Source organism: Microchirus variegatus (assembly GCF_963457635.1).
Source record: "Microchirus variegatus genome assembly, chromosome: 1".
Lineage (NCBI taxonomy): Eukaryota > Metazoa > Chordata > Actinopteri > Pleuronectiformes > Soleidae > Microchirus > Microchirus variegatus.
In genome coordinates this window covers 45769039-45795164 of record NC_139802.1, presented here as the reverse complement: position 1 = coordinate 45795164, position 26126 = coordinate 45769039, and the positions used below count along the sequence as shown (strand labels likewise).

The 26126-nt window shown below is 44.1% G+C and overlaps 1 protein-coding gene across 2 annotated transcripts in view; it reads left to right on the top strand.

Annotated features, from left to right (window-relative positions):
• Positions 1-26126, top strand: part of sptan1 (spectrin alpha, non-erythrocytic 1) — a 43592-nt gene that overhangs the window by 16918 nt on the left and 548 nt on the right. Inside the window, exons 15-54 of one of the 2 annotated variants that reach the window (XM_083895323.1) lie at positions 1106-1287; positions 1366-1609; positions 1697-1819; positions 1898-2115; positions 2205-2297; positions 2387-2521; positions 2612-2760; positions 4776-4974; positions 5061-5165; positions 5678-5710; positions 5822-5857; positions 6196-6243; positions 7865-7956; positions 9080-9224; positions 9327-9508; positions 9948-10047; positions 10858-11055; positions 11149-11295; positions 11388-11491; positions 12847-13009; positions 13306-13320; positions 14822-14953; positions 15400-15537; positions 15641-15745; positions 15838-16046; positions 16129-16249; positions 17587-17708; positions 17811-17943; positions 18045-18143; positions 18226-18385; positions 19071-19147; positions 19922-20131; positions 20224-20520; positions 20626-20738; positions 20903-20920; positions 22417-22471; positions 23540-23736; positions 23823-23876; positions 25684-25830; positions 25956-26103. In XM_083895323.1, coding sequence (XP_083751449.1) covers positions 1106-1287; positions 1366-1609; positions 1697-1819; positions 1898-2115; positions 2205-2297; positions 2387-2521; positions 2612-2760; positions 4776-4974; positions 5061-5165; positions 5678-5710; positions 5822-5857; positions 6196-6243; positions 7865-7956; positions 9080-9224; positions 9327-9508; positions 9948-10047; positions 10858-11055; positions 11149-11295; positions 11388-11491; positions 12847-13009; positions 13306-13320; positions 14822-14953; positions 15400-15537; positions 15641-15745; positions 15838-16046; positions 16129-16249; positions 17587-17708; positions 17811-17943; positions 18045-18143; positions 18226-18385; positions 19071-19147; positions 19922-20131; positions 20224-20520; positions 20626-20738; positions 20903-20920; positions 22417-22471; positions 23540-23736; positions 23823-23876; positions 25684-25830; positions 25956-26103 — 5246 coding nt within the window. The remainder of the gene's footprint in view (positions 1-1105; positions 1288-1365; positions 1610-1696; positions 1820-1897; positions 2116-2204; positions 2298-2386; positions 2522-2611; positions 2761-4775; positions 4975-5060; positions 5166-5677; positions 5711-5821; positions 5858-6195; positions 6244-7864; positions 7957-9079; positions 9225-9326; positions 9509-9947; positions 10048-10857; positions 11056-11148; positions 11296-11387; positions 11492-12846; positions 13010-13305; positions 13321-14821; positions 14954-15399; positions 15538-15640; positions 15746-15837; positions 16047-16128; positions 16250-17586; positions 17709-17810; positions 17944-18044; positions 18144-18225; positions 18386-19070; positions 19148-19921; positions 20132-20223; positions 20521-20625; positions 20739-20902; positions 20921-22416; positions 22472-23539; positions 23737-23822; positions 23877-25683; positions 25831-25955; positions 26104-26126) is intronic. The other variant, XM_083895324.1, reaches the window with a different exon arrangement.

Sequence of the window (26126 nt, the reverse complement as noted above, 5' to 3'; positions counted from 1 at the left end):
TAGATGTTTCACCTCTCAACCAAGAAGCTTCTTCACTTCCAAACTTTTCACCTCTCAATCAAGAAGCTTCTTAACTTCTGAAGCAAGAAACTTTGTCACCTCTGAACCAAGAAGCTTCTTCAACTCTGAACCAAGAAGCTTCTTAACTTCTGAATCTTTCACTTCTCATCCTAGAAGCTTCTTCACCTCTGAAGCAAGAAGCTTCTTAACTTCTGAAGCAAGAAACTTCTTCACCTCTGAACCAAGAAGCTTCTTCACTTCTCAATCTTTCACTTCTCATCCAAGAAGCTTCTTCACCTCTGAAACAGAAGCTTCTTAACTTCTGAAGCAAGAAGCTTCTTCACCTCTGAAGCAAGAAGCTTCTTAACTTCTGAAGCAAGAAACTTCTTCACCTCTGAACCAAGAAGCTTCTTCACTTCTCAATCTTTCACTTCTCATCCAAGAAGCTTCTTCTCCTCTGAACCAAGAAGATTCTTAACTTTTGAAGCAAGAAACTTCTTCACCTCTGAAGCAAGAAGCTTCTTCACCTCTGAACCAAGAAGCTTCTTCACTTCTCAATCTTTCACTTCTCATCCAAGAAGCTTCTTTTCCTCTGAACGAAGAAGCTTCTTAACTTCTGAAGCAAGAAACTTCTTCACCTCTGAAGCAAGAAGCTTCTTAACTTCTGAAGCAAGAAACTTCTTCACCTCTGAACCAAGAAGCTTCTTAACTTCTGAAGCAAGAAACTTCTTAACTTCTGAAGCAAGAAGCTTCTTCACCTCTGAAGCAAGAAGCTTCTTCACCTCTGAACCAAGAAGCTTCTTAACTTCTGAAGCAAGAAACTTCTTCTCCTCTGAACCAAGAAGCTTCTTCACTTCTCAACCAAGAAGCTTCTTCATTTCTGAACCAAGAAGCTCCTTTACTTCCCAACTTCATCTTTCAATGTTTCACCTCTCCTCCAAGGTTTCTTCACTTCTGAACTGAAAAAAACTTCTTGGTTGAGAGGTGTAAGGTGTTCAAAACAAAGTCCACTTGCCTACAACTAACTATCTGCTGAAGATTTAAACCTGAACGTTAAAAAAAACATTTCGAGTCAACCGAAGTTTTGTTTTTGATGTCTAATTAGGTGTCAAGCTGCGTGAGGCCAACCAGCAGCAGCAGTTCAACAGGAACGTGGAGGACATTGAGCTGTGGCTGTACGAGGTCGAGGGTCACCTGGCGTCCGACGACTACGGGAAAGACCTGACCAGCGTCCAGAACCTGCAGAAGAAGCATGCTCTGCTGGAGGCGGACGTGGCCGCTCACCAGGTACAAACCCCCGACCCCGTTAGCATCGTGTTAGCACGGCGTACGTAGACGACGCTCATGTGCGAATGTCTTTCTCAGGATCGCATCGACGGCATCACCATTCAGGCTCGTCAGTTCCAAGAGGCCGGACATTTCGACGCCGACAACATCGGCAAGAAGCAGGAGGCTCTGGTCGCTCGCTACGAAGCCCTGCGCGAACCCATGGCTGCGCGTAAGCAGAAGCTGTCCGACTCCCTCAGGCTGCAGCAGCTCTTCAGGGACGTGGAGGACGAGGAGACGTGGATCCGCGAGAAAGAGCCCATCGCTGCCTCCACCAACAGAGGTAGAAAACCTACCCGGCATCCATTGTTTTTCTTCTACATCCTCATGTTTTCAGGTGGTTAATGACTGATTGATTTTTCCTCCTCAGGCAAAGACCTGATTGGAGTCCAGAACTTGCTGAAGAAGCACCAGGCTCTGCAGGCTGAGATCACCGGACACGAGCCTCGCATTAAGGCCGTCTCGCAGAAAGGAGACGCCATGGTCGAAGAAGGTATGTGTTCGAGTTCACGTGGAAGAGGCTGGAGCGAGACATTAATCATAACGCTGACGGTCTGTCTGTGTTGTCCAGGACATTTTGCTGCTGACGACGTGAAAGTGAAGCTGGGTGAGCTGCACGGACGCTGGGACACGCTGAAGGCCAAAGCCTCCCAGAGGCGACAGGACCTGGAGGACTCGCTGCAGGCCCAGCAGTACTTCGCCGACGCCAACGAGGCCGAGTCGTGGATGAGGGAGAAGGAGCCGATCGTGGGCAGCGTGGACTACGGCAAAGACGAGGACTCCGCCGAGGTGCGCGGACCCACGGCGTCTCGTTCCACCTCCGCGCTCGCGACGTGCTCGCGCTTTAGTAAAACGCTTTGTTTGTGTGTTTTCCACAGGCTCTGCTGAAGAAGCACGAGGCTCTGATGTCTGACCTGAGCGCCTACGGCAGCAGCATCCTGAGCCTGAAGGAACAGGCTCAGTCCTGCAGGGTAAAAAAAAAAAAAACCTTCTGCTCAGCTTATCGTTTAAAAAGGTTTTCAGTGTTGGAGAAAACAAATCATGTGACATGTCTGAACAGCAACAAGTGGCGCCGACCGACGACGAGACCGGGAAGGAGCTGGTCCTGGCCCTGTACGACTACCAGGAGAAGAGCCCGCGCGAAGTGACCATGAAGAAGGGCGACATCCTCACTCTGCTCAACAGCACCAACAAGGTACAGAGGAGGTCATTTGTGATGACGGAAAAGCAGCGAATGTGACGGAAGAAGGTGTCTCACTCTCTCACTCTGTCTCTGCTGCTGCAGGACTGGTGGAAGGTGGAGGTCAACGACCGCCAGGGCTTCGTTCCCGCGGCGTACGTGAAGAAACTGGACCCGACGCAGTCGTCGTCCAGGGAGAACCTGCTGGACGAGCACGGCAGCATCGCCCTGCGTCAGGACCAGGTCGACAATCAGTGAGTGAACCTCGTCACCTCCCTCTTGTTAATACTAGAGAATCTGAGCGTCCTGTACTCACTCTGTCCTTCAACATTTAAAGGTCATGCATGTAGAATATGTCCGGTTAAATTAGTTTGATAGACATTGAACCAGGTTGATTCATTTTTGCCCTCTATAACTCTTATTTTTATATGTTAATTTGTGTTCATGTTTGGCAAAGGGGGAAAAATCGTCCGATAAACAGTCCCGATACACTACCGTTCAAAAGTTTGAACGCACCTATACAATTTGTTTGTGTTTTCCGTTCAATGTCACACTTTTATTCATCAAAAGAGTTGCAAAATAAATAGAAAATATAGGCAAGACATTGACAAGATTAGAAATAATGATTTTTATTTAAAAAAAATGTAGTCTTTCAGCTGCGCTAACATCGACCTTTGCAGCTAGAATAGTCGTTTACCACATTAACAATGTATAGAGTGTATTTCTGATTCATTTAATGTTATATTCATTGAAAAAAAGTGATTTTCCTTCAAAAATAAGGAAATTTTTAATAAGTTTTTTTTCCTCACAATTTTAAATTTTTTCAAAATTTAAATTTTTTCAATTTTTTTTTTTTTTTCAAAATTTAATTTTTTTCAAGATTTAATTTTTTTTTTCAAAATTTAATTTTTTTCTTCAAAAATTGTTTTTTTCAAAAAAAATTGTTAAATTTTTTTTTTTTTTTCAAAATTTTATATCTTTTTCAACATTTTTTTTTTTCCTCAAAAAAAAATTCCTCAAAATTGGGTAAAGGCTTAGAATTTTTTTTCTTCAAAATTTTAATTTCTTTCTCGAAATGTGTCAAAAAGTCATTTTCCTTCAAAAATCAGGACATTTTCCCAAAGTGACCCCGAAACTTTTGAACGGTAGTGTATATCGGCATAATGTCCAGTATTGTCCTTCCTTATTTAACTCGTTTAATCTCTGATGACACATTCTGCTCATTTGTATGACTTAGAACAATGATTAATCCCACACGTGTGTCGCCTTTAACCTTTCCTGTTTCTAACCTCTTCACTTTCGTATCTTCTGCTCAGTTTTAATCACTAATGCCCTCGGCCCCTCGCCCTCTCTCTGTCTCTATGCTTTAATCTCCTTCTTCTAACCACTTGTACTCTGGCCTCGCTGCTGCTGAGCAGGCTGCTCACCAAGGAGGCGTGCAGCGTGTCTGTGCGCATGAAGCAGGTGGAAGAGCTGTGAGTAGGACCCCGGTGTCTCGTCTCCTCCTCCTCCTCCATCCTCCTCCTCGTCCTCCGGGTCGTCTTGTCCTCATGACACTACCAAACATCAGCTTTGTTTTTATTTATTTATTTACATTTCCCTCCTCACCCCCCTGCTGTGACGTTTCCTCGGCCCCTCAACCTTCTTTTCAGCTCAGGGAAAGAAGTTTCCTCTTCCCCAGGCTCGTCATGAATGTTCATTACAAACCATGTTCTGTTCCATCGAGGACTGAAACTGAACAAATGCATGAAAGTTATGTAGAGCTGCAAAGATTAATCAATGAATATTCAGTGATTAATCATGTGATAGTGTTTTAATTAAAACAACAGCTGTAATTTCAGTTTAAATGAGAATATTCCACGGTTTCTTCGATTGTAATCGATCACTTATTTGGTCCAAAAGTGTCAGAAAATGCAGAACAGTGGAAATTAAATGTTGTGAAGCAAAGAAACCAGAAAATATTCACATTTAAGAAGCTGAAAAATCACAGAAACCTGTTTTAATTATTATAATAAACCCACTCAAACTCATAAAGTCAGTCGCCTTGAAACAAAACATTGTCATTTTGAAGTCTTGCAGAAAAAAAAGTCTTGCACTTTTCTGACAACGAATCATCGTCAGTTCACGATGACTACATTTTCCCATAATCCTTCACAGTGTTGTGCGAGGTTTCCTCATCTCCTGACGTTCCCAGTGTTCTTGTTTTTGGTTGATTTCTCTCCTCTGATCCTGGTTTTCTCCTCCTCCTCCTCCTCTTCCTCCCGTGAAGGTATGGAACTCTGCAGGAGCTCGGCGACAAACGCAAGGACATGCTGGAGAAGAGCTGCAAGAAGTTCATGTTGTTCCGCGAGGCCAACGAGCTTCAGCAGTGGATCCACGAGAAGGAGGGCGCCCTCACCAACGAGGAGGTGGGCTCTGACCTGGAGCAGGTGGAGGTCCTGCAGAAGAAGTTTGACGACTTCCAGAAGGTTTGGAAACTTCCCTGTTGTTTTGTTTCTTTCTTTCTTTCTTCCTCAAACTAAGTGTTGTCCATGTTCTTGTGTTTCCGCTGCAGGACCTGAAGGCCAACGAGTCTCGTCTGAGGGACATCAACAAAGTGGCGTCTGAGCTGGAGTCTGAAGGTCTGATGGCTGAGGAGGCTCCGATGGTTCAGGCTCAGGTGAGACGTTTATACGCGGTTTTTATAATGATTAATCGCATTTTATATACATGAATTTTAATATAAACGGTATCTTTGCAGAGAACGTTTCTTTATGAACTGGAATTCTAGGTTTCTTTGATGCCAGAAAACCTTTTTTATGACACGTTTCAGATGCTTTGCTGTCATGATTAAACTCTATCGTTTACATGGAGGCAAAATACACGTTTTTAAGCACGACGAATAGCTGCAGATTATTTTTTCATCACATTTTAAAACAATACTATGATTTTTAAGTCCATATTTACAGTGTAAAGCAGCTGTTTCCAGTGTTTCCTGCTTGGAAACCAGATTAATGCAAAGAAAGTGACTTTATTAACTTGACTTTCAGGCTTATTTGATTATTTCACATCAAAAGAGTGCGGTACGCCTCATGTGACACTGATTGTTAATCAGGACGACGTCTTTTAAAACCACGGTCCGAGTTTTAAATCTTAACTAACAGAGATTTTTGTTTTTATTCCTCTTTGCAGCAGCAGGAGCTTCTTGGATCTGCTCCTGGAAAGGTTAGTAATCATTTTGCTTATTTATATTTAAGAATAACATCACATTCATTCATTCACCACAGACATGAATTAAATAAGTGACGCTTTTCACGTCTTTGTTTCTTGAAACAGGACGAAGCCGATTCTAAGACTGCGTCTCCATGGAAGGTAAGAATCTTTAAAAGCTGCTTTAAAAAACGTTTGTTTATTAAATTAAATTAAAAAACGCATTGAGTGCAAAGATTTAACAGCCTGTGATCGACATTTGTTGGTTTATTGACTGCAAGTTAATTGTACTGTCCTCGTTCGACGTGATTGGACGAGGAGACGAGAGAAAGTTTGTGACGTTTTAAATCACGTCTCACGATGTCATTTAAACGTAGAGTATGTGTCGCAGAAGCAGTGATGTTTGCGAGTTTGAATCCTCTGACTTTCTCTAACACTACCTGACTGCTCTGGTGTGTGTGTGTGTCTCTCCGTTATATTTTTTATTCAACTGTGACTAGAATATACGCTTGGCTGTTCAAACAACGGCAAACTTTAATACTATCAAGGTAAGTTTATTCTAAACCACCGGTTGTCGGTTTGAATCCCCCCCTCCCCCTGTGAGATGCACGACACTAACCCCCCCGTTGTCATGGCGATGTGACCGTAGAGTTTGCCGTGTTGTGAGTGTTCTCGTAGCACGTGTTTGTCCCGTGACCTCTGCTCGTCTTTTTGTTTATTTATTAACCGCATATTAGTGAATGTGGACGTAGAGCTTGAGTTGTTGCGTCCTCTGCATCCTCGAGCTTGAGTTGTGTTTGTTTTGTTTTCTGTGTCGTCTTCAGGGCTGGATAAAAAGACAACATTGACCGATTTATTAGGGTCAGAGTACAAATTTTTGGCACGAGAGAGAAAGTGGCCAAAATTGCGTTAGATGCTAAATTTTAGATTTTTTTTTTTTCTATCGTGTCTTAATCGCACATAGTTGATCCGATTTTAACCAAACTTGGTAAACTTGTTGTTCTCATGATTCCAAAGAAATTCCTAATTTACTTCCATTAGCTCCGCCCACCCAGAAGTCGGCCATGTTGGAAAAAACAAAAATGGCTAGTCTAAGCATTTAAGCAAGTTTAAGCTAGCCGCGTCAAACTCGGTCCATGTGTTCTCGACGAGTTAATGATTAAAAGTCGTCTTTTCTTTACGTCAAAAAGCGTGGCCTTGGCGCTTAACGACAACGTTGGCGTTACAATGGCAGGAAAACTACTTTAAAATTCCACTTTTTGAACGCTTTAACGTAAACATGACGACACGATTGTCGTTCTGTTGACGATGTTGGCAGGAAAATCTTCTGTTATAACGATCTCGTGGAGATCGAGCAATATGTCGCATATTTTAACATATCTGGACATTACACTGCCCCCTGGTGGTTTTCACGTGTATAAAATTAATTGTGGCGAACATTAATCCAAACCTGATGTTTTTGTTGTTGTATTCCCGATATTTTCGGATAAACTCTCCGTCAATCTACTCCAAATATTGGTTGGAAATCGCAACGAAAGCGGGTAAAATAAAACGCGATATGAAGTTAGTTTGCTAATCTATGGATTCTTTATTGTGAGTTTGCAGCGCTAACGTAAAAAAAAAAAAAAAGTACGCTGAATTTGGCATTTATCTCAAAATGAAGTCAACTTCATTCTGGACTTTTCAAAATAAAGCGCAATTGAAATCGGGAGATCAGTGTTGATATCCAGCCCTTGTATGGTTTTTACCCTGCATCATCACCATCACCATCACCATCATCATCACCATCATCACCATCATCACCATCACCATCACCATCATCATCACCATAAATGAGACAAAATGAGCACATGTGGGTTTTTTAAAATCCTAATATTTAATCTGAATATATTAATAATTTGGTAAATTCTCACTTCAGATCATCTCACTCTGCTTCATTCCTATATTTTAGCACATTTACACTATTCACATGACATAAAGTAGACCTGTTTAGATCTAATGTATCGAGACAAAATACCAGATTTATCTGATCTGTGATCATAACAGGTCTCCTTCGCTCCAATAAGTCATCCTATTCAAATCAGAAGTACAGAAAACGAGCTGTTCAAGGTTAATAAAGTGTATAGAGCGCTGTTAAATGTTATTTGTGTGTGTGTGTATGACGTCCAGGAGCTGAATAATCGCTGGCGCTCCCTGCAGCAGTTGGCCGAGGACAGGAGCAACATGCTGGGCAGCGCTCACGAGGTGCAGCGATTCCACAGGTACGTGAAGAAAACACTGTGTTTTAAATGTCACTGTTGTCGAGGGCGGAGAGTATCTGTTGACTTTAAAGATTTAAGGATTCAAACCATTTCCTTGTAATCTCAAACTTAAATTTTAAAGCCTGTGTCTCTGGTTTGTCCAGTAATAAATCTTCTCTGTCTGTAAATACACATTCATACTGTGAGCTATCACGTGAAGGCTTTAGTCAATGATTATTTATCACATTTTCTTCATAGAAACGCGCTCAAGTCATTAAAACTTCACTTTTTCATCTAAAAGTAGATTATTTTTTACCTTTTTGAGGATAAAACACATTGGTCGAGCTCTGATTATCACCTTTTAAAAAAAAAACACCATGCTTCTGCCTCAGAAACAAATAAAATCATGCCTTTTTGGCTTTTTTATGGAGCGATGCGGAGCATATAGCGTTCGCACCGTTCCGTCCGTCCGTCATTCTGTATGTCTGGACTAAAATATCTCCAGACGTTTTTTTTCGTTTTGTCCAAAAACCTTTTTTTGAATTTTTCGTGAATTTTTACGCGTTTTTTTTGCGGGGAAATGTGAGAAATGTGTAAACGGCACTTTAGGAGCTTGTCAACGCGATAGCTTGACAAATATGTATTGTATTGCTGCCAAACTGGCACTGTCCATGCCTCTTACAAGTATCTTGAATAAGTTCGAAGATGGTTGACCTTGACGTACTTTCCTAGGTCACAGCTGCACTTGAAACTTGAAAAATAGCCAAAACCGGCACTTTTCAAGCTTGTCAACGCCATAACTTGACAAATATTTATTGTATTGCTGCCAAACTGGCACTGTGGATGCCTCTTACAAGTATCTTGAACAAGTTCGAAGATCGGTGACCTTGACCTACTTTCCTGCACACCACATGTCCAAAGTGGCCTTCATTGCCTATGCAAATTTTGCTTTAAAATTGGCATAAAAATGTGGGCGCATGGACTCAGCGCGGAGCATTAGTAGTCGTCGACTATCACCCCTCTAGTTATTCTATTCTATGAAGATTCAGCCCAAGCGACATCAGCGGCTCACGTCTCTCTGTGCAGCCGGTGCTTTAAGGAACACGTTTAAATGATCGTCCCTGTTGTCTTTGTGCCTCCGCAGAGACGCTGATGAAACTAAAGAGTGGATCGAGGAGAAGAACCAGGCCCTGAACACCGACAACTACGGCCACGACTTGGCCAGCGTTCAGGCTCTGCAGCGCAAACACGAAGGCTTCGAGAGGGACCTGGCAGCCCTCGGCGACAAGGTCAGGAGGTTCATAGAGGATCACGCGCCGGAATTATGTTTGTTTTCGTTTAGAGAGTTTTGCTCATTCCCCCCCTCCCCCTCCCAACCGCGATCCACTCAGGTGAACTCTCTGGGCGAGATGGCCGAGCGTCTGATCCAGTCTCACCCCGAGGCCGTGGACGACATCCAGGAGAAGTGCACCGAGCTCAACACGGCCTGGAGCAGCCTGGTGGGACGAGCTGACCAACGCAAGGACAAGCTGGGCAACTCCCACGACCTGCAGCGCTTCCTGTCCGACTTCAGGTGAGGAGAGTGTGAAGAGCTTCTGACTCAAAGTCAAGTTTGTCTTTCACACCAAAGCCCATAGAGAAAATCAGTGATTTTTAGCTCACAGGGACACAGGAGCTGCTGGTCTACTGCTGCCTCTTGTGGTCACTTTGTGTCACTGAGGTTAATCTGAATCAAGGATTTTCAAAAGCCGAATTTTACAAAATAAGACATTGTAAGTTAGTGATGGAGGCAGCAGTGGATCAACAACTCCTGTGTGCTGTGATGTTAAAATCACTGGTTTTCTCTATGGGCTTTGGTGTGGGAGAGTGAGTGGTTTACAAACTTCAGTTTCCTGTTGGAAAAGTCCATCTAACAGTGAGATAAAGACGTGAAACATGTTCTGAAGATTTCGTAGACTTAAACTGACGTATTAGATATTTTCCTGGTATCTTAATTCACGTTCCGCACACAGAGATCTGATGTCGTGGATTAACGGCATCCGAGGATTGGTGTCTTCAGAGGAACTGGCTAAAGACGTGACCGGAGCTGAGGCTCTTCTGGAAAGACACCAGGTACTGAACTCTTCCTGTCTCTTTACTCAGGCTTGGGTTTGCTCCAAATACGTATTTTTTAGAGACACTGCACTGTTTTATTGTTATTAAATATCCAACATAACCTTTACCCTTACTCTGGTAGGGAAAAAAAAAATCATGCAGTATGAATGCATGGCCACGAGCATGGAGGGACATTTCTTGCAAAAAAAATGCTATTATTTTAGTCTAATTTTCAATATTCCAGCACATGAGAGCTAGTGGAACTAATGCAGGGTTCACTGCATGTTGATGCATTCAAGGACCCTGGTAAATTTTAGCGTTTTTTTTATAAATGCAATTATTGATTTAAAGGTGCATTATGTAATAAAATCCTCCTAATATGTCACAGAGACTCAGGAATAATGTTCATATAACAAACTGAACTCACCAACAACAACAGTACAGACAAAATATTTGCATTAAAAAAAATATTTTGCAGACTGCAAATCATGTTTATGTTTTGAAATCATGTTTTGGCGTCATGTGGCGCCACCTACTGCCGTCTACCAGTCATTGCAGTCAGTAGAGTCTCAGCTGCCGAGCGACCACGGGTTGCCAGTTACGTCAGAAAACAAAAACCTAAAAGACCTCGGTGTTTTGAATTTGAGTGTAGTAACCGTTTTTGGCCACATTCTTACACATGGCACCTTTAATAATATTGATTTTGGGATCGTTTTAACATATTTGGTAGGTCAACAGTAAATGATCAACTTTACTCATTCCTACCCACAAGTCACTTCCCAGGCTCCGTAGCCGTGTTTGCTCATCCCTCTTCCCCCCGGTTTGCAGGAACACCGCACAGAGATCGACGCTCGTGCCGGAACCTTCCAGGCCTTCGAACAGTTCGGTCAGCAGCTCCTGGCCCGCGGTCACTACGCCAGCCCCGAGATTCAGCAGAAGCTGGAGGCTCTGGACCACGAGCGCGCCGACCTGGAGAAGGCCTGGGTGCAGCGACGCATGATGCTGGACCAGTGCCTGGAGCTCCAGGTGAGAAGCCGATGCACCGCAGAGTCACTCCATGACCGGGTAGTAGTAGTATTAGTTGGTGTGCGGTGACTGACTTCCCGTTCCTCCCCGCAGCTCTTCAACAGAGACTGCGAACAGGCGGAGAACTGGATGGCGGCTCGCGAAGCTTTCCTCGCCAGCGACGACAAAGGAGACTCCCTGGACAGCGTGGAGGCGCTGATCAAGAAACACGAGGACTTTGACAAGGCCATTAACGTGCAGGTCAGGAGTGGTTCCACTGCAGGGAGAGTCAAACGCGTCTGCAGTTGTTGTTACTATTATGGTCTTTAATGCGGTATAACGTGTCGTTGTAGGAGGAGAAGATCGCCGCTCTGCAGTCCTTCGCCGATCAGCTGGTCGGAGCCGACCATTACGCCAAACCCGAGATCTTCAACCGCCGCAATGAAGTCCTCGACAGGTGAGAAGCATTCACAGCTTCTGTGAGAGAGCGGCTCTGAAGATGAACTTTTTTCAAAGTCAAAGGGCCAATTCCAATTCCTATCTTAACCCTCAAGCTCAACCCTTAATTTTAATTGGCCTCAAAACCAAGTGTTGAGGGTTATTTTTGTCACTTAGAAATGGGACACCCCTTAAATGCAGATACGTCTTCAGACTGTAGGGGGCAGAATAACGCCAAAGCTGCGTCCAGTCTGTCAACTCCAAAAAAGAAGAAGAAGAAGAAGAACACATTTACGTCAGGATTATTTATTCTGATCCGTTTGTCAGTCAAGTTATTAGGTTGTCAGTTACTTATAAGATGATACTCATACAAATATTCAGCTGACAGTTACCACACACCACGACTTATTGAAAAGTAAACCACACCGGCCGACTATTGACAAAAGATCGTAAAATAAAAATAAATGTTACGTCAACAATGACGTCAGTAATCCATAATATGGGCCTAAACTCAGATCATTTTTATATCTATATTAACAAAGAAAATACCTCATTTGTAGCGTACTGGTTTCGCTGCTTTCGACGCCATCTTTGTTATATCAAAACACGCAAAGCATTCTGGGTAGCCCTTGCTCCCAAGTGTGGTCTTTGAAAATCTCAATATTGAGGGCGATACAGCACTTAAACTTGGTCCTCAACTTCATTTTTCTGAGAATCGGGACAGAACTTGGACTAGAGCAGGGGTTCTCAAATTTTTGATACCTGAGGGCCAATTTAGGAACCCAATGTTGGACTGAGGGCCGCAAAAGATTTGTAATAATTTTAATGACCAGATTGCAGTTCTACAATTTACAATTATTGGTCTGTATCCAGTAATGTCCAATAAGTATTTAAAGGGACACTTCACCGATTTGAATGTGGCTTTGTATTGCTAGAATAGCAGTAGTATTTTTTAGAAAATGTGCTTCCCTCCCTCAGATTTTCAATGAGTTGTAAAAAAATCTGTTTTCCATTTTCAAAATTTGCCCTACTGTGATGCAAAACGCGTCATTTGACTCACAGTAGGGCACATTTGGATAAGGGAAAACAGATTTTTTTCCAAGTCAGGGAAAAAAAAAAAAATACTACTGCTATTCTAGCAATACAAAGCCACATTCAAATCGGTAAAGTATCCCTTTAACAAGCTTAGTAGCTCCTGGATTAAAACTATCAACTGTAATTCATTGCGGGGCCGCCAGAAATGTTTCCGCGGGCCGCCATTGGCCCCTGGGCCGCACTTTGAGGACCAATTCACTAGAGGGAGAGCATTTTTGAGATTGAGGGTTAAGCAAGGAATTGGAATTCACCCAAAATCTCTCTGGTTTTGTGCGCTAGGTGGCGCCGCCTGAAGGCCCAGATGATCGAGAAGCGTTCCAAGCTGGGCGAATCCCAGACGCTGCAGCAGTTCAGCCGCGACGTGGACGAGATCGAGGCCTGGATCAGCGAGAAGCTGCAGACGGCGACCGACGAGTCCTACAAGGATCCCACTAACATCCAGGTACGTCAAAAAAAAAAAACCAGTCCGACGCTCGGGTGGAAAACGTCGTAGAACTGCGTTCGCGTCGAGATATTTGCGCAAAAACTCGCATCTGCGTGTTTTTCAGCGTGAACGCATCATTGATGCAGAAACGACGGCGTTTGTTTCTTCGTTAATAGAAGAAAAGACGTTTCTTGTGACATTAAACCTGCTAATCTGTGCGCGTCTCGTTGCATTGAGTGTAATAAGATGTGAAAATCCCTCCCTGTGTTCTGTCTGAACCTTTTTCTCCCACTGTCTTATGTTTTTTATTATAGCTTTCCAAGCTGCTGGTAAGTCTGAGTTAGTGTGTTAGCTGACTAACAACCGAGCAGGTTTACCCTTTACCACCGTGTCCACTGTGTCTGTGCTGTATCTGTGTGTGTGTGTGTGTGTGTGTGTAGACGTGACGTAGAACACGCCTTCATGTCCATCCTGACCTTCATCGTCACCACCTGGGTTTTAATTTTTTATTTGTTTTTGGCTTAATTTCCTGTTGTTGTTGGGTTTTTTTTTCCCCTCCAGGTTTGTTTTCCATCAAAGGCTCCTTTAATTTTTGTGGGCGTGGCTTCCATTATTTTTTTTTGTTTTACAGTCCTCGAGGGGCGGAGTCATCCTTAAAGTTGCTTCGCGTAAAAATCACGTGACGAGATTTGACGTTTGAGCGAATCCTGACTTTTTTGAGCTGCTCTTAAATTCCTGAATGTTTGTATTTAACTTTAAACACGACGACGCAACTTTGACGCGGTGACTCCTCCTCCTCCTCCTCCTGTAGGTTTTGTGTCAGTCGGCTCTGTAGCTCATGTCGCCATTTTTTTATTTCGCTGTTCTTCACGTGTTTGTCCTGTTTGTGTCGATGTTCACCACGTAGTCTCGTCTTATTGTTGTTGTTTGTGTTTATTCCACCTTCTAGGTTGTCTTTTTTTTAAACACTTCATTTGTATTTGCTGTCAGTTTTCAGCTCCATGTATGTTTTTAATCTCATAGTGTGAGTATGGGGGGAAAAGTTGACGTTTTAACACTTCCAGTTTTTGAGTTTCATCTCATATTTAAACCTGGTGTTAACATTAAGGCTTATTAATGTTAATAAACACTGTAGTCACGACTCCTAGCTTGTAAAGTTGTTATTAATAAACAGGTTTTGACTGTTTGTGACAGGTATATAAACTAATAATAGCCTAAAAGTGTCTTAAAGGCAATAATAAACATGTAATCTGTGCTTTTAGTTGGACTTATTCTTGTTTACAAGTCTTAAGAGTGGCTTCTTAACCAGAATTGTAAGCATCACTGTGCCAGAGTAAATGCAGATGATGAAACGCAGCATAAATGATGGATTTTTTTCCCTCGCCTAAAAATTATTGCATTTTAAAGTCAATATCACCTTTAAAAATATGCTGTAGAAGCTTAAAAACTCATGGAGGTCATGCAACGACATGTGGACATGAGCTTTGCTAAGTCCGATGCTGCTGAAGTGAAGCAGAGTAAAATGACAGAGGTTTTAGTAAAGAGATGCATCAATTTTATTTACAGAAGAAACCATTTAATGGGTTTAATAAGTCAGAGAAGAAGAGGTTACAGTCACTTACGCCAAGAAAGTGAAATGTCATCTGTAGCTTAAAGCAGTCGAGGACAGAATGTGTTAATACCAGGTTATAAATCATGTGCTGTTTGAATATAAAGACAAAATAAAAAAACTGGTGGTGTTGTAAAACTCAAACATGCTGGTGTGTGTGTGTGTGTGTGTGTGTGTGTTATGGTCTCTCACTGGTGTGTCCTGTGTTTCTGTGCGCTCAGAGTAAGCATCAGAAACACCAGGCGTTTGAGGCGGAGCTTCACGCCAACGCAGACAGGATCCGCGGCGTCATCGACACGGGCAACGCCCTCATCCAGAGAGGAGCCTGCGCCGGCAGCGAGGACGCCGTCAAGGTACGTCCGTCCTCGCGTGTCTGTGTTTATGCAGTTAACACTTTTTTTGTGTGTTGTCCATTAAAAGTCGGACTTTTGTTCATCAAAAGAGTTGCAAAATCAATAGAAAATATAGTCAAGACATTGACAAGATTAGAAATAATGGATTTTTATTCAAAATAAAACTGTTTTCAGCTGTGCTAACATCACTGCACAAGGGTTTTCTAATCATCCTATAACCTAACGCCGTTAGCAAACACTGGAAATGGGCCTTTATACACCTATGTTATACATCATAAACCAGATTAACAATGTATAGAGAGTATTTCTGATTCATTTAATGTTATATTCATTCAAAAATAAGGACATTTCTAAGTGAGGCCAGACTTTTGAACGGTAGTGTGTTCACTATCTTCGTCTTTTCAGTTGTTAAATGTTTACATGTTTGTTTTGTTGTTGTTTTTTAGGTCCGTCTGAACGCTCTGGACGAACAGTGGCAGTTCCTCGTCAACAAATCTGCCGAGAAGAGCCAGAAACTGAAGGAGGCCAACAAGCAGCAGAACTTCAACACGGGCATCAAGGACTTTGACTTCTGGCTCTCTGAGGTTTGACTCTCGACTCCGCGCGAGTGACGATGACTCTGAGCTTCTTTTTTTTTTTTTAAAAACCTCTGTTACGCGAGTCTGATCCACGCTGTCGTCCCCTCAGGTGGAAGCTCTTCTCGCTTCTGAAGACTACGGCAAAGATCTGGCCTCGGTCAACAACCTGCTGAAGAAACACCAGCTGCTGGAGGCCGATATCTCTGCACATGAGGTGACGCAGCTCTCTGAAACCTGGAGTCACGACCTGGAGACCTCAGTCATCCTGACCTCCTCTTCCTCTTCTTCTTCTTTTTCTTGTTGCAGGATCGTCTGAAGGACCTGAACGGTCAGGCCGACAGCCTGATGGGCAGCAGCGCCTTCGACACCTCGCTGGTGAAGGACAAGCGCGACGCCGTCAACGGCCGCTTCACCAAGATCAAGAGCATGGCCGCCGGCCGCCGCGCCAAACTCAACGAGTCGCACCGCCTGCACCAGTTCTTCAGGGACCTGGACGACGAAGAGTCGTGGATCAAGTAAGACCGGGGTCCTTCTTTTCCTCCTCGCTCGTTTATGACCGCTCTTTAACTTCCATTTTACGCTCTTGTCCCGACGCAGAGAAAAGAAGTTGCTTGTGAGTTCGGAGGACTACGGACGTGATTTGACGGGTGTACAGAATCTGAGGAAGAAACACAAGAGGCTGGAGGCCGAGCTGGGAGCGCACGAGCCGGCCATCCAGGTAACACCTTCTACACGCTCAGGGTTCTTCTTCGTTTACGACGATTCAGAATACATATAAAATGTCCCAGAATTGTTTTTTGCTGGGCAGAGTCCCAGGCACCGTTTACCAGTTAGCACTGTTAGCTCCGTTAGCTCCTTTAGCGCCTATAGCGCACCTACAGTCACAACTGGAGAGATCTGTTGATGAAACAAAAAGAGCAGCGCTAAAAATAACCAGAAAAAGACGTGCGTGACGTCATGTTTTCATGCTCCGGCACCGTTTACCCGTTAGCTCCTTTAGCGCACCTACAGTCACAACTGGATCGATCTGTTTATTAAAGGAAAAGATCAGTGCTACAAATAACCAGAAAAAGACACGTGTGACGTCATGTTTACGTGCCGCGGCAACGTTTACCAGTTAGCTCTGTTAGAGCTCCTACAGTCACAACTGTAGCGGTCTGTTGATGAAACAAAAAGAGCAGCGCGACAAATATACGCGTGTGACGTCATGTTTACGTGCAGCAGCACCGTTAACCAGAGTTAGCTCCTTTAGCGCTGTTAAGCCCTCCTACTGTCACAACTGGAACGTTATGTTTAATGAAACGATAAGATCAGCGCTACAAAGAACCGGAAAAAGACGAGCATGGCGTCATGTTTACGTGACCAGGCTCCGTTTACCAGTTAGCTCTGTTAGCTGCGTTAGCGCTCCTACAGTCGCAACTGGAACGGTCTGTTCATGAAACTAAAAGATCAGCACTACAAAGAACCAGAAAAAGACGTGCGTGACGTCATGTTTACGTGACCCGGCACCGTTTACCAGTTAGCTCTGTTAGCTCTTTTAGCGCCGTCAAGCCCTACAACAGTAACAACTGGAACGTTATGTTTGATGAAACGAAAAGATCAGCGCTACAAAGAACCGGGAAAAAGAAGAGCATGACGTCATGTTTACGTGACCCGGCACTGTTACCAGTTAGCTCTGTTAGCTCTGTTAGCTCTGTTAGCTGCGTTAGCGCTCCTACAGTCGCAACTGGAACGGTCTGTTCATGAAACTAAAAGATCGGCGCTACAAAGAACCGGAAAAAGACGTGCGTGACGTCATGTTTACGTGCTCCGGCACCGTTTACCCGTTAGCTCCTTTAGCGCCGTTAGCGCGCCTATAGTCGCAACTGGATCGATCTGTTTATTAAAGGAAAAGAGCAGCGCTACAAATAACCAGAAAAAGACACGCGTGACGTCATGTTTACGCGCCACGGCACCGCTTACCAGTTAGCCGCGTTAGCTCCTTTAGCACCGTTAGCGCTCCTACAGTGGAACCGGAGCGGTACGTGCTCTAAATGCTTGTGTGTGTTGTCACAGTCGGTGCTGGACACTGGGAAGAAGCTGTCCGACGACAACACCATCGGTCAGGAGGAGATCCAGCAGAGGCTCGCTCAGTTTGTCGACCACTGGAAGGAACTCAAAGACTTATCTGGAGCCAGGTACGACGAAGCTTCACGCCCACACAAACACAGCAGCAGCAGCAGTGTGTGTTAAAGTGTTAAAGTGTTAAAGTGTGTGTGTGTGTGTGTGTGTGCTATTAGGGGTCAGAGGTTAGAGGAGTCGCTGGAGTACCAGCAGTTTGTGGCGAATGTGGAGGAGGAAGAAGCGTGGATCAATGAGAAGTTGAATCTGGTGGGAAGTGAGGATTACGGCGACACGCTGGCCGCCGTGCAGGTGCTTTTATTTTTTACAGAGAGTTAACGCAGTGTGACGCAGACTCTTATTGTGAAGGCGAGCGTCGGTTAAAGTGACGTGTGTGCGTGTGTTGAAAACAGGGTTTACTGAAGAAACACGAGGCGTTTGAGACGGACTTCACCGTCCACAGAGACAGAGTCAACGACGTGTGCACCAACGGAGACGAGCTCATCAAGAAGGTACGGACACGGTCAAGAAGAATGAAAATCACTCTTTAGCAACTGTGATTTTTGAGCTTTTAACATTTTCTTTTTATAACAGAACAACCATCACGTGGACAACATCAGCGCCAAGATGGCGGCTCTGAGAGAGAAAGTGTCGGAGCTGGAGAGGGCGGCGGCGCAGAGGAAGGCCAAGCTGGACGAGAACTCGGCCTTCCTGCAGTTCAACTGGAAGGCCGACGTGGTCGAGTCCTGGATCGGTAAGAAAACTCAAGACTGATTTTATCGGTGTTTCCAAGGAGTCGGCGAGGTTTCTTTGGGTTAAAGTCTCAATAACTGACAGGATTTAAAAGTAGGGATTATCAGGAAGCAAAATAGAAAGATATTTGGACGTAAAAACATAACCATTTTAGCGATAAACGAATGATTATACTCGGAAACACATTTTTGTTTCATTTTCCAACCCTGGAACACTTGAAGTTACAGATTTGGGATTAAACCTGGGTAAAGAAAACTCAACTTTACTTTTAACATTCGGTGTTTTCCTGTTTCAAAGCAAGAGTTTTCCAGGGAGTCGTCGAGGTTTCTTGAAGTCGACGTCTGTGACGTTCAATAACTGACAGAATAGTGTGAAATAGTGATTATTAGGAAGCAAAGATAGAAAGATATTTGGACCTAAAGACGTAACGATAAACAACTGATAAAACTCCAAAACACAGGTTTTAATCTGGGAACATGAATTTTTTATTTAGTTTTCCAACCTTGGAACACTTAAAATTTTGGTCTTAACAGTTGTAGATTTTAGTATTCAACACTTTTTTTTAATTAATAAGCCGAATAAAGACACGGTTCATATTCACTATCGGAGGCTAGATGTTGCCTCTGCTGATGTTGCGCTAATGCTAAGCTAGGCTAACCATACCCTGCTAACTTGTGTGTGTTCAGGTGAGAAAGAAAACAGCCTGAAGACGGACGACTACGGCAGAGACTTGTCCTCCGTCCAGACTCTGCTCACCAAACAGGTAAACTGACGTCCTCCTGACTTCACCGTCCACGTCTGTCCTCCACGTCTGTCCTCCACACTGTCACACCTCTGTGTGTAACCGTCATACCCCTGACTTCACCGTCCACGTCTGTCCTACACCTCTGTCCTCCACGTCTGTCCTCCACGTCTGTCCTACACGTCTGTCCTTCACGTCTGTCCTCCACGTCTGTCCTCCACGTCTGTCCTCCACACTGTGTCCCACCTCTGTGTGTGTAACCGTCATACCCCTGACTTCACCGTCCACGTCTGTCCTACACGTCTGTCCTCCACACTGTCCTACACGTCTGTCTTCCACGTCTGTCCTCCACACTGTCACACCTCTGTGTGTGTAACCGTCGTCCCCCTGACTTCACCGTCCACATCCACGTCTGTCCTCCACGTCTGTCCTCCACACTGTCCTACACGTCTGTCTTCCACGTCTGTCCTCCACACTGTCTCACACCTCTGTGTGTGTAACCGTCGTCCCCCTGACTTCACCGTCCACATCCACGTCTGTCCTCCACGTCTGTCCTCCACACTGTCCTACACGTCTGTCTTCCACGTCTGTCCTCCACACTGTCACACCTCTGTGTGTGTAACCCTCATCCCCCTGACTTCACCGTCCACGTCTGTCCTCCACGTCTGTCCTCCACACTGTCACACCTCTGTGTGTAACAGTCATACCCCTGACTTCACCCTCCACGTCTGTCCTCCACGTCTGTCCTCCACGTCTGTCCTCCTCACACCTCTGTGTGTGTGTGTGTGTGTGCAGGAGACGTTTGACGCCGGCCTGCAGGCCTTCCAGCAGGAGGGCATCACCAACATCACGGCTCTGAAGGACCAGCTTCTGTCCGCTCAGCACGTTCAGTCCAAGGCCATCGAGGCTCGTCACGCCGCGCTGATGAACCGCTGGAACCAGCTGCTGTCCAACTCTGCCTCTCGCAAGAAGAAGCTCCTGGAAGCGCAGGAGCATTTCAGAAAGGTGAAGCCGACGCCCCAGGAGGACGAAAGCGTCTCGACGCGCGTCCGGCCATTCTCGTTTTGACTCACCCGTCTCGTCTTACCCGTCCTCAGGTCGAAGATCTGTTCCTGACGTTTGCCAAGAAGGCGTCGGCCTTCAACAGCTGGTTTGAGAACGCAGAGGAGGACCTGACCGACCCGGTCAGGTGCAACTCCCTGGAGGAGATCAAGGCGCTGCGCGAGGCCCACGAGGCCTTCCGCTCGTCGCTGAGCTCGGCTCAGGCCGACTACAACCAGCTGGCCGAGCTGGACCAGCAGATCAAGAGCTACCAGGTGGTGTCCAACCCTTACACCTGGTTCACCATGGAGGCTCTGGAGGAGACGTGGAGGAACCTGCAGAAGATCATCAAGGTCTTTAAGATGCAGATGATAACACGTGATGATGATGTTGTTGTTGTTGTTGTTGTTGTTTCTCAGCGTCCTCATGTTGTTTTTTTAAACATGTGATGATGTCAGGAGAGAGAGCTGGAGCTGCAGAAGGAGCAGAGACGACAGGAGGAGAACGACAAGCTGAGGCAGGAGTTTGCTCAGCACGCCAACGCCTTCCATCAGTGGCTGCAGGAGACCAGGTCTGAGTTGTAACCGTAGCAACAGTGTTACAGTGGTGACTAAAACATACTCACCTCTGTGTTTTTGTTGCTTGTTGATGTTGTTTATTTGTTGTTATTAACGTCTTCTCTCTCTCTCTGTTCCCTCCGTCCTCTCTGCGATTCTGGACCTCTGTGATAATCAGGACGTATCTTCTGGACGGGTTAATATCACCTTTTTTATATTTATATACATATAAGTAGATGAGGTGTGGGACAATAATGCGAAGAATATAAGAACAATTCATCATTTTACAGCAACAGAGAAAACTCACGTAGCGTTTGTTTTGAGTGAATATTTAATTATATAAAAATATTAAATGCGATCTTTATAAATCCTGAGACAATTTACATTGATCACAATTAACTCACATTTATTACTATGTGAGAGATAATAATAATAATACAAATCAGTGCTGTCAAACGTTAACGCACGACGTTTCATGACCTCATGTTTTTACGTGACCTGGCACCGTTTACCAGTTAGCTCTGTTAGCTGCGTTAGCGCTCCTACGGTCGCAACTGGAACGGTCTGTTCATGAAACTAGAAAAAGAACCAGAAAAAGACGCGCGTGACGTCATGTTTTTTTACGCGATCGTTAAAACGAGTCTCTAAAGTTAACGCTAAACTTTAAAAACAGACGCGCACATACGCAGTAACACAGGTACGCTAACGTTATTTGTTAGCGCTGCTCTTTCCCTTTAATAAACGGACCGCTCCAGTTCCACTGTAGGAACTAACGCTAACGCCGCTTAAAGGAGCCAATGCGGCTAACTGGTAAACGACGGTGCCTGGTGTCGCGGCACGTAAACGCGACGTCACGCGCGTCTTTTTTCCAGGTCAGTCGTCATGGAAACGTGTCGTGCGGGAACCTTTTGCGCTAATATAAATGATATAATGTCACATGATTATTGTCCCATCCTCGTCTGTGTGAGTGTGTGATGATGATGATGACGATGATGTCTGTTCTCCATGTTCCTCTCACTCCTTCTTGTCGAGGATGATTTTCTTTTTCACATTGAACCTCTGCTCCTCCTCCTCCTCCTCCTCCTCCTCCTCCTCCTCCTCCTCCTCCTAGCATCGCCTATCGGCGGGTTATCTGTGTCTTTCAGTACCAAGTTGCTGATGATCTTTCTGGAAGGTCAAACTCTGATGGCGTTTTTATTTTCCCTGACAAACACACGTGGTGTTTTTTTTCCCCCCTGCACTTCATTCTAAACACACACACACACACACACACAGAAGAACCAGGCTGCGTTCACGCTCACCGTGTGTGTGAACAACACTTTTCCTCCTGCATGACTTCACACTTTCACAGCCTTTAAACTGGACGTACGAACGTACCATTTTACCACGTTTATTTCACCATTTTGGTCTGAATTTCCACTAAAACAAAAGCAGACTTAAATATCTAAAATCGTACAGTTTGTGTTTGTTTGTCCAGGTTAAAGTTGCATGATTTGGGAGAAGAGATTTATTTAGATGTGGATTTAAAAACTGTTCACACCTCCAAACATCCCATATAATATAATATAATATATATATATATATATATAACTTGGCACTGGTTTCCCTGGCAACACTGGATGTGGTAGTGCGTGCGTGTGTGTGTGTGCATCACAGTGTCTTGTTTCTCATTTGTCCGTGTGTTTCTCTCAGGTCTTGTATGGTAGAAGAGTCTGGAACTCTGGAGTCACAGCTGGAGGCCACTAAGGTGAACACACACACACACACACACATTCTTGTACTTGCTGCATACTGAGGACCGGGTAAAAGAGCTGACAAAGTGAGGACCAGCATTTACCACTTTATAAATCAACACAGTTACAAATATCTACTTCATGAATGACATCTATAAAGAACTACTGGGTGCAGTACCATAACATGTCTGCAGGTGGAGCCCCAGAGCAAAAAGTGTGTGAAACACCAGGACTGGAAATGTATATATATATGTATATATATATACATATATGTATATATATGTGTATATATATGTATATGTATATATATATATGTATATGTATATATATGTATATGTATATATATATATGTATATGTATATATGTGTATATATATATGTATATGTATATATATGTATATGTATATATGTGTATATATATATGTATATGTATGTATATATATATGTATGTGTATATGTATATATATATATATATACATATATATGTATATATATACGTTTATATATATATGCATATATATGTATACATATATATATGTATACATATATATATGTTTATATATATATATGCATATATATGTGTACATATATATGTGTATATATATATATATATACATATATGTGTATATATATATGTATATGTATGTATATATATATGTATGTGTATATATATATATGTTTATGTGTATATATATACATATATATGTGTATATATATACACATATATATGTGTATATATATACATATATACATATGTATATGTATATGTATGTACATATATATATGTATATGTTTATTTATATATATATATATAAACCATCTGCTGCCCTCTGTGGGCAAACAGCAGCTACTGCAGTCATCTGTCTCCCTGTTGTCCAATCACTGTGAGGCTTGTTGGCCTAAACTCCTCCCACTTTTAAAAATCAGTCATTGGGGCGGTTTAATAATGATAATCAGTTTTGGTGAATTTGAAGAAAGTGTGTGTGTGAAGTCGCCACACCATGTGACCTGTATGTGTGTGTGTGTGTGTGAACTGTGTGTGTGTGTGTGTGCGTGTGTGTGTGCGTGTGTGTGTGTGTGCAGCGTAAGCACCAGGAGATCCGTGCCATGCGCAGTCAGCTGAAGAAGATTGAAGACCTTGGAGCAGCGATGGAAGAAGCTCTGATCCTGGACAACAAATACACAGAACACAGCACGGTGGGTTTGGCTCAGCAGTGGGACCAACTGGACCAGCTGGGCATGAGGATGCAGCACAACCTGGAGCAGCAGATCCAGGCCAGGTGAGAACCACGGGAACACGAAAACACCAACGCACCGCACCGCGAGGCGTTCAAAGACACAAACACGTCCATCTCTTGTCTTTCAGGAACACGACCGGAGTGACGGAGGAGGCTCTGAAGGAGTTCAGCATGATGTTCAAGTGAGTTATTTATTTACAGATGTTAAAATATACAGTAGATGTTCCACGAGACATGGATTAAAGATGAGAACGTGAAACCATGAATGGTTCCTTCAAATTTAGAGATTGAAATGTTTGAATTTCGTTCTAAGGTCTGTTTCCTCACGTTCTTCTCCTGTTTCCTCACGATCTTCTTTTTCTTCTTGTTCTTCTCCTATTTTCATCGCGTTCTTCACATTCTTCTCGTTCTTCTCCTGTTTCCTCACGTTCTCCTCGTTCTTCTCCTGTTTCATCGCGTTTTTCTCTTTTTCTTCTCGTTCTTCTTCCGTTTCCTCACGTTCTCCTCATTCTTCTCCTGTTTCCTCACGTTCTTCTCCTGTTTCCTCACGTTCTCCTCGTTCTTCTCCTGTTTCATCGCGTTTTTCTCTTTTTCTTCTCGTTCTTCTCCCGTTTCCTCACGTTCTCCTCGTGTTTCCTCACGTTCTTCTCCCGTTTCCTCACGTTCTCCTCGTTCTTCTCCTGTTTCATCGTGTTTTTCTCTTTTTCTTCTCGTTCTTCTTCCGTTTCCTCACGTTCTTCTCGTTCTTCTCCTGTTTCCTCACGTTCTTCTCCCGTTTCCTCACGTTCTCCTCGTTCTTCTCCTGTTTCCTCATGTTCTTCTCGTTCTTCTCGTTCTTCTCCTGTTTCATCGCGTTTTTCTCTTTTTCTTCTCGTTCTTCTCCCGTTTCCTCACGTTCTTCTTGTTCTTCTCCCGTTTCCTCACGTTCTCCTCGTTCTTCTCCTGTTTCCTCACGTTCTTCTCCTGTTTCCTCACGTTCTTCTCCCGTTTCCTCACGTTCTCCTCGTTCTTCTCCTGTTTCATCGCGTTTTTCTCTTTTTCTTCTCGTTCTTCTCCCGTTTCCTCACGTTCTTCTTGTTCTTCTCCCGTTTCCTCACGTTCTCCTCGTTCTTCTCCTGTTTCCTCACGTTCTTCTCCCGTTTCCTCACGTTCTCCTCGTTCTTCTCCTGTTTCATCGCGTTTTTCTCTTTTTCTTCTCGTTCTTCTCCCGTTTCCTCACGTTCTCCTCGTTCTTCTCCTGTTTCCTCACGTTCTTCTCGTTCTTCTCGTTCTTCTCCTGTTTCATCGCGTTTTTCTCTTTTTCTTCTCGTTCTTCTCCCGTTTCCTCACGTTCTCCTCGTTCTTCTCCTGTTTCCTCACGTTCTTCTCGTTCTTGTCCTGTTTCATCGCGTTTTTCTCTTTTTCTTCTCGTTCTTCTCCCGTTTCCTCACGTTCTTCTCGTTCTTCTCCTGTTTCCTCACGTTCTTCTCCCGTTTCCTCACGTTCTCCTCGTTCTTCTCCTGTTTCATCGCGTTTTTCTCTTTTTCTTCTCGTTCTTCTCCTGTTTCCTCACGTTCTTCTCCTGTTTCCTCACGTTCTCCTCGTTCTTCTCCTGTTTCATCCCGTTTTTCTCCTTTTCTTCTCGTTCTTCTCCCGTTTCCTCACGTTCTTCTCGTTCTTCTCCCGTTTCCTCACGTTCTTCTCGTTCTTCTCCCGTTTCCTCACGTTCTCCTCGTTCTTCTCCTGTTTCCTCACGTTCTTCTCCTGTTTCCTCACGTTCTTCTCCTGTTTCCTCACGTTCTCCTCGTTCTTCTCCTTTTTCATCGCGTTTTTCTCTTTTACTTCTCCTGTTTCCTCACGTTCTTCTCGTTCTTCTGTTTCCTCACGTTCTTCTCCTGTTTCCTTGCGTTGTTCTCGTTGTTCTCCTGTTTCCTCACGTTCTTCTCATTCTTCTGTTTCCTCACGTTCTTCTTTTGTTTCCTCACGTTCTTCTTCTCTCTCTCTTCACAGACACTTTGACAAAGAGAAGTCCGGTCGTCTGAATCACCAGGAGTTCAAGTCGTGTCTTCGCTCTCTGGGCTACGATCTGCCCATGGTGGAGGAAGGAGAACCAGACCCCGAGTTTGAGTCTATTCTCAACATCGTGGATCCAAACAGGTTCGTGTTTCCAGGACAATATGTTGATTTATGTCATGGATGAGAAGAAAGAAAGAGTTGTTTTTCTCCTGCTGATGATGTCATCAAACATGTGTGTGTGTGTGTGTGTGTGTGTGTGTGTGTAGGGATGGAAACGTGTCGCTGCAGGAGTACATGGCGTTCATGATCAGCCGCGAGACGGAGAACGTCAAATCCAGCGAGGAGATCGAGAGCGCCTTCCGAGCTCTGAGCGTCGAGAACAAACCGTTCGTCACTAAAGAAGAGCTGTACCAGGTGAGAGCCGCTCACCGGCGCCG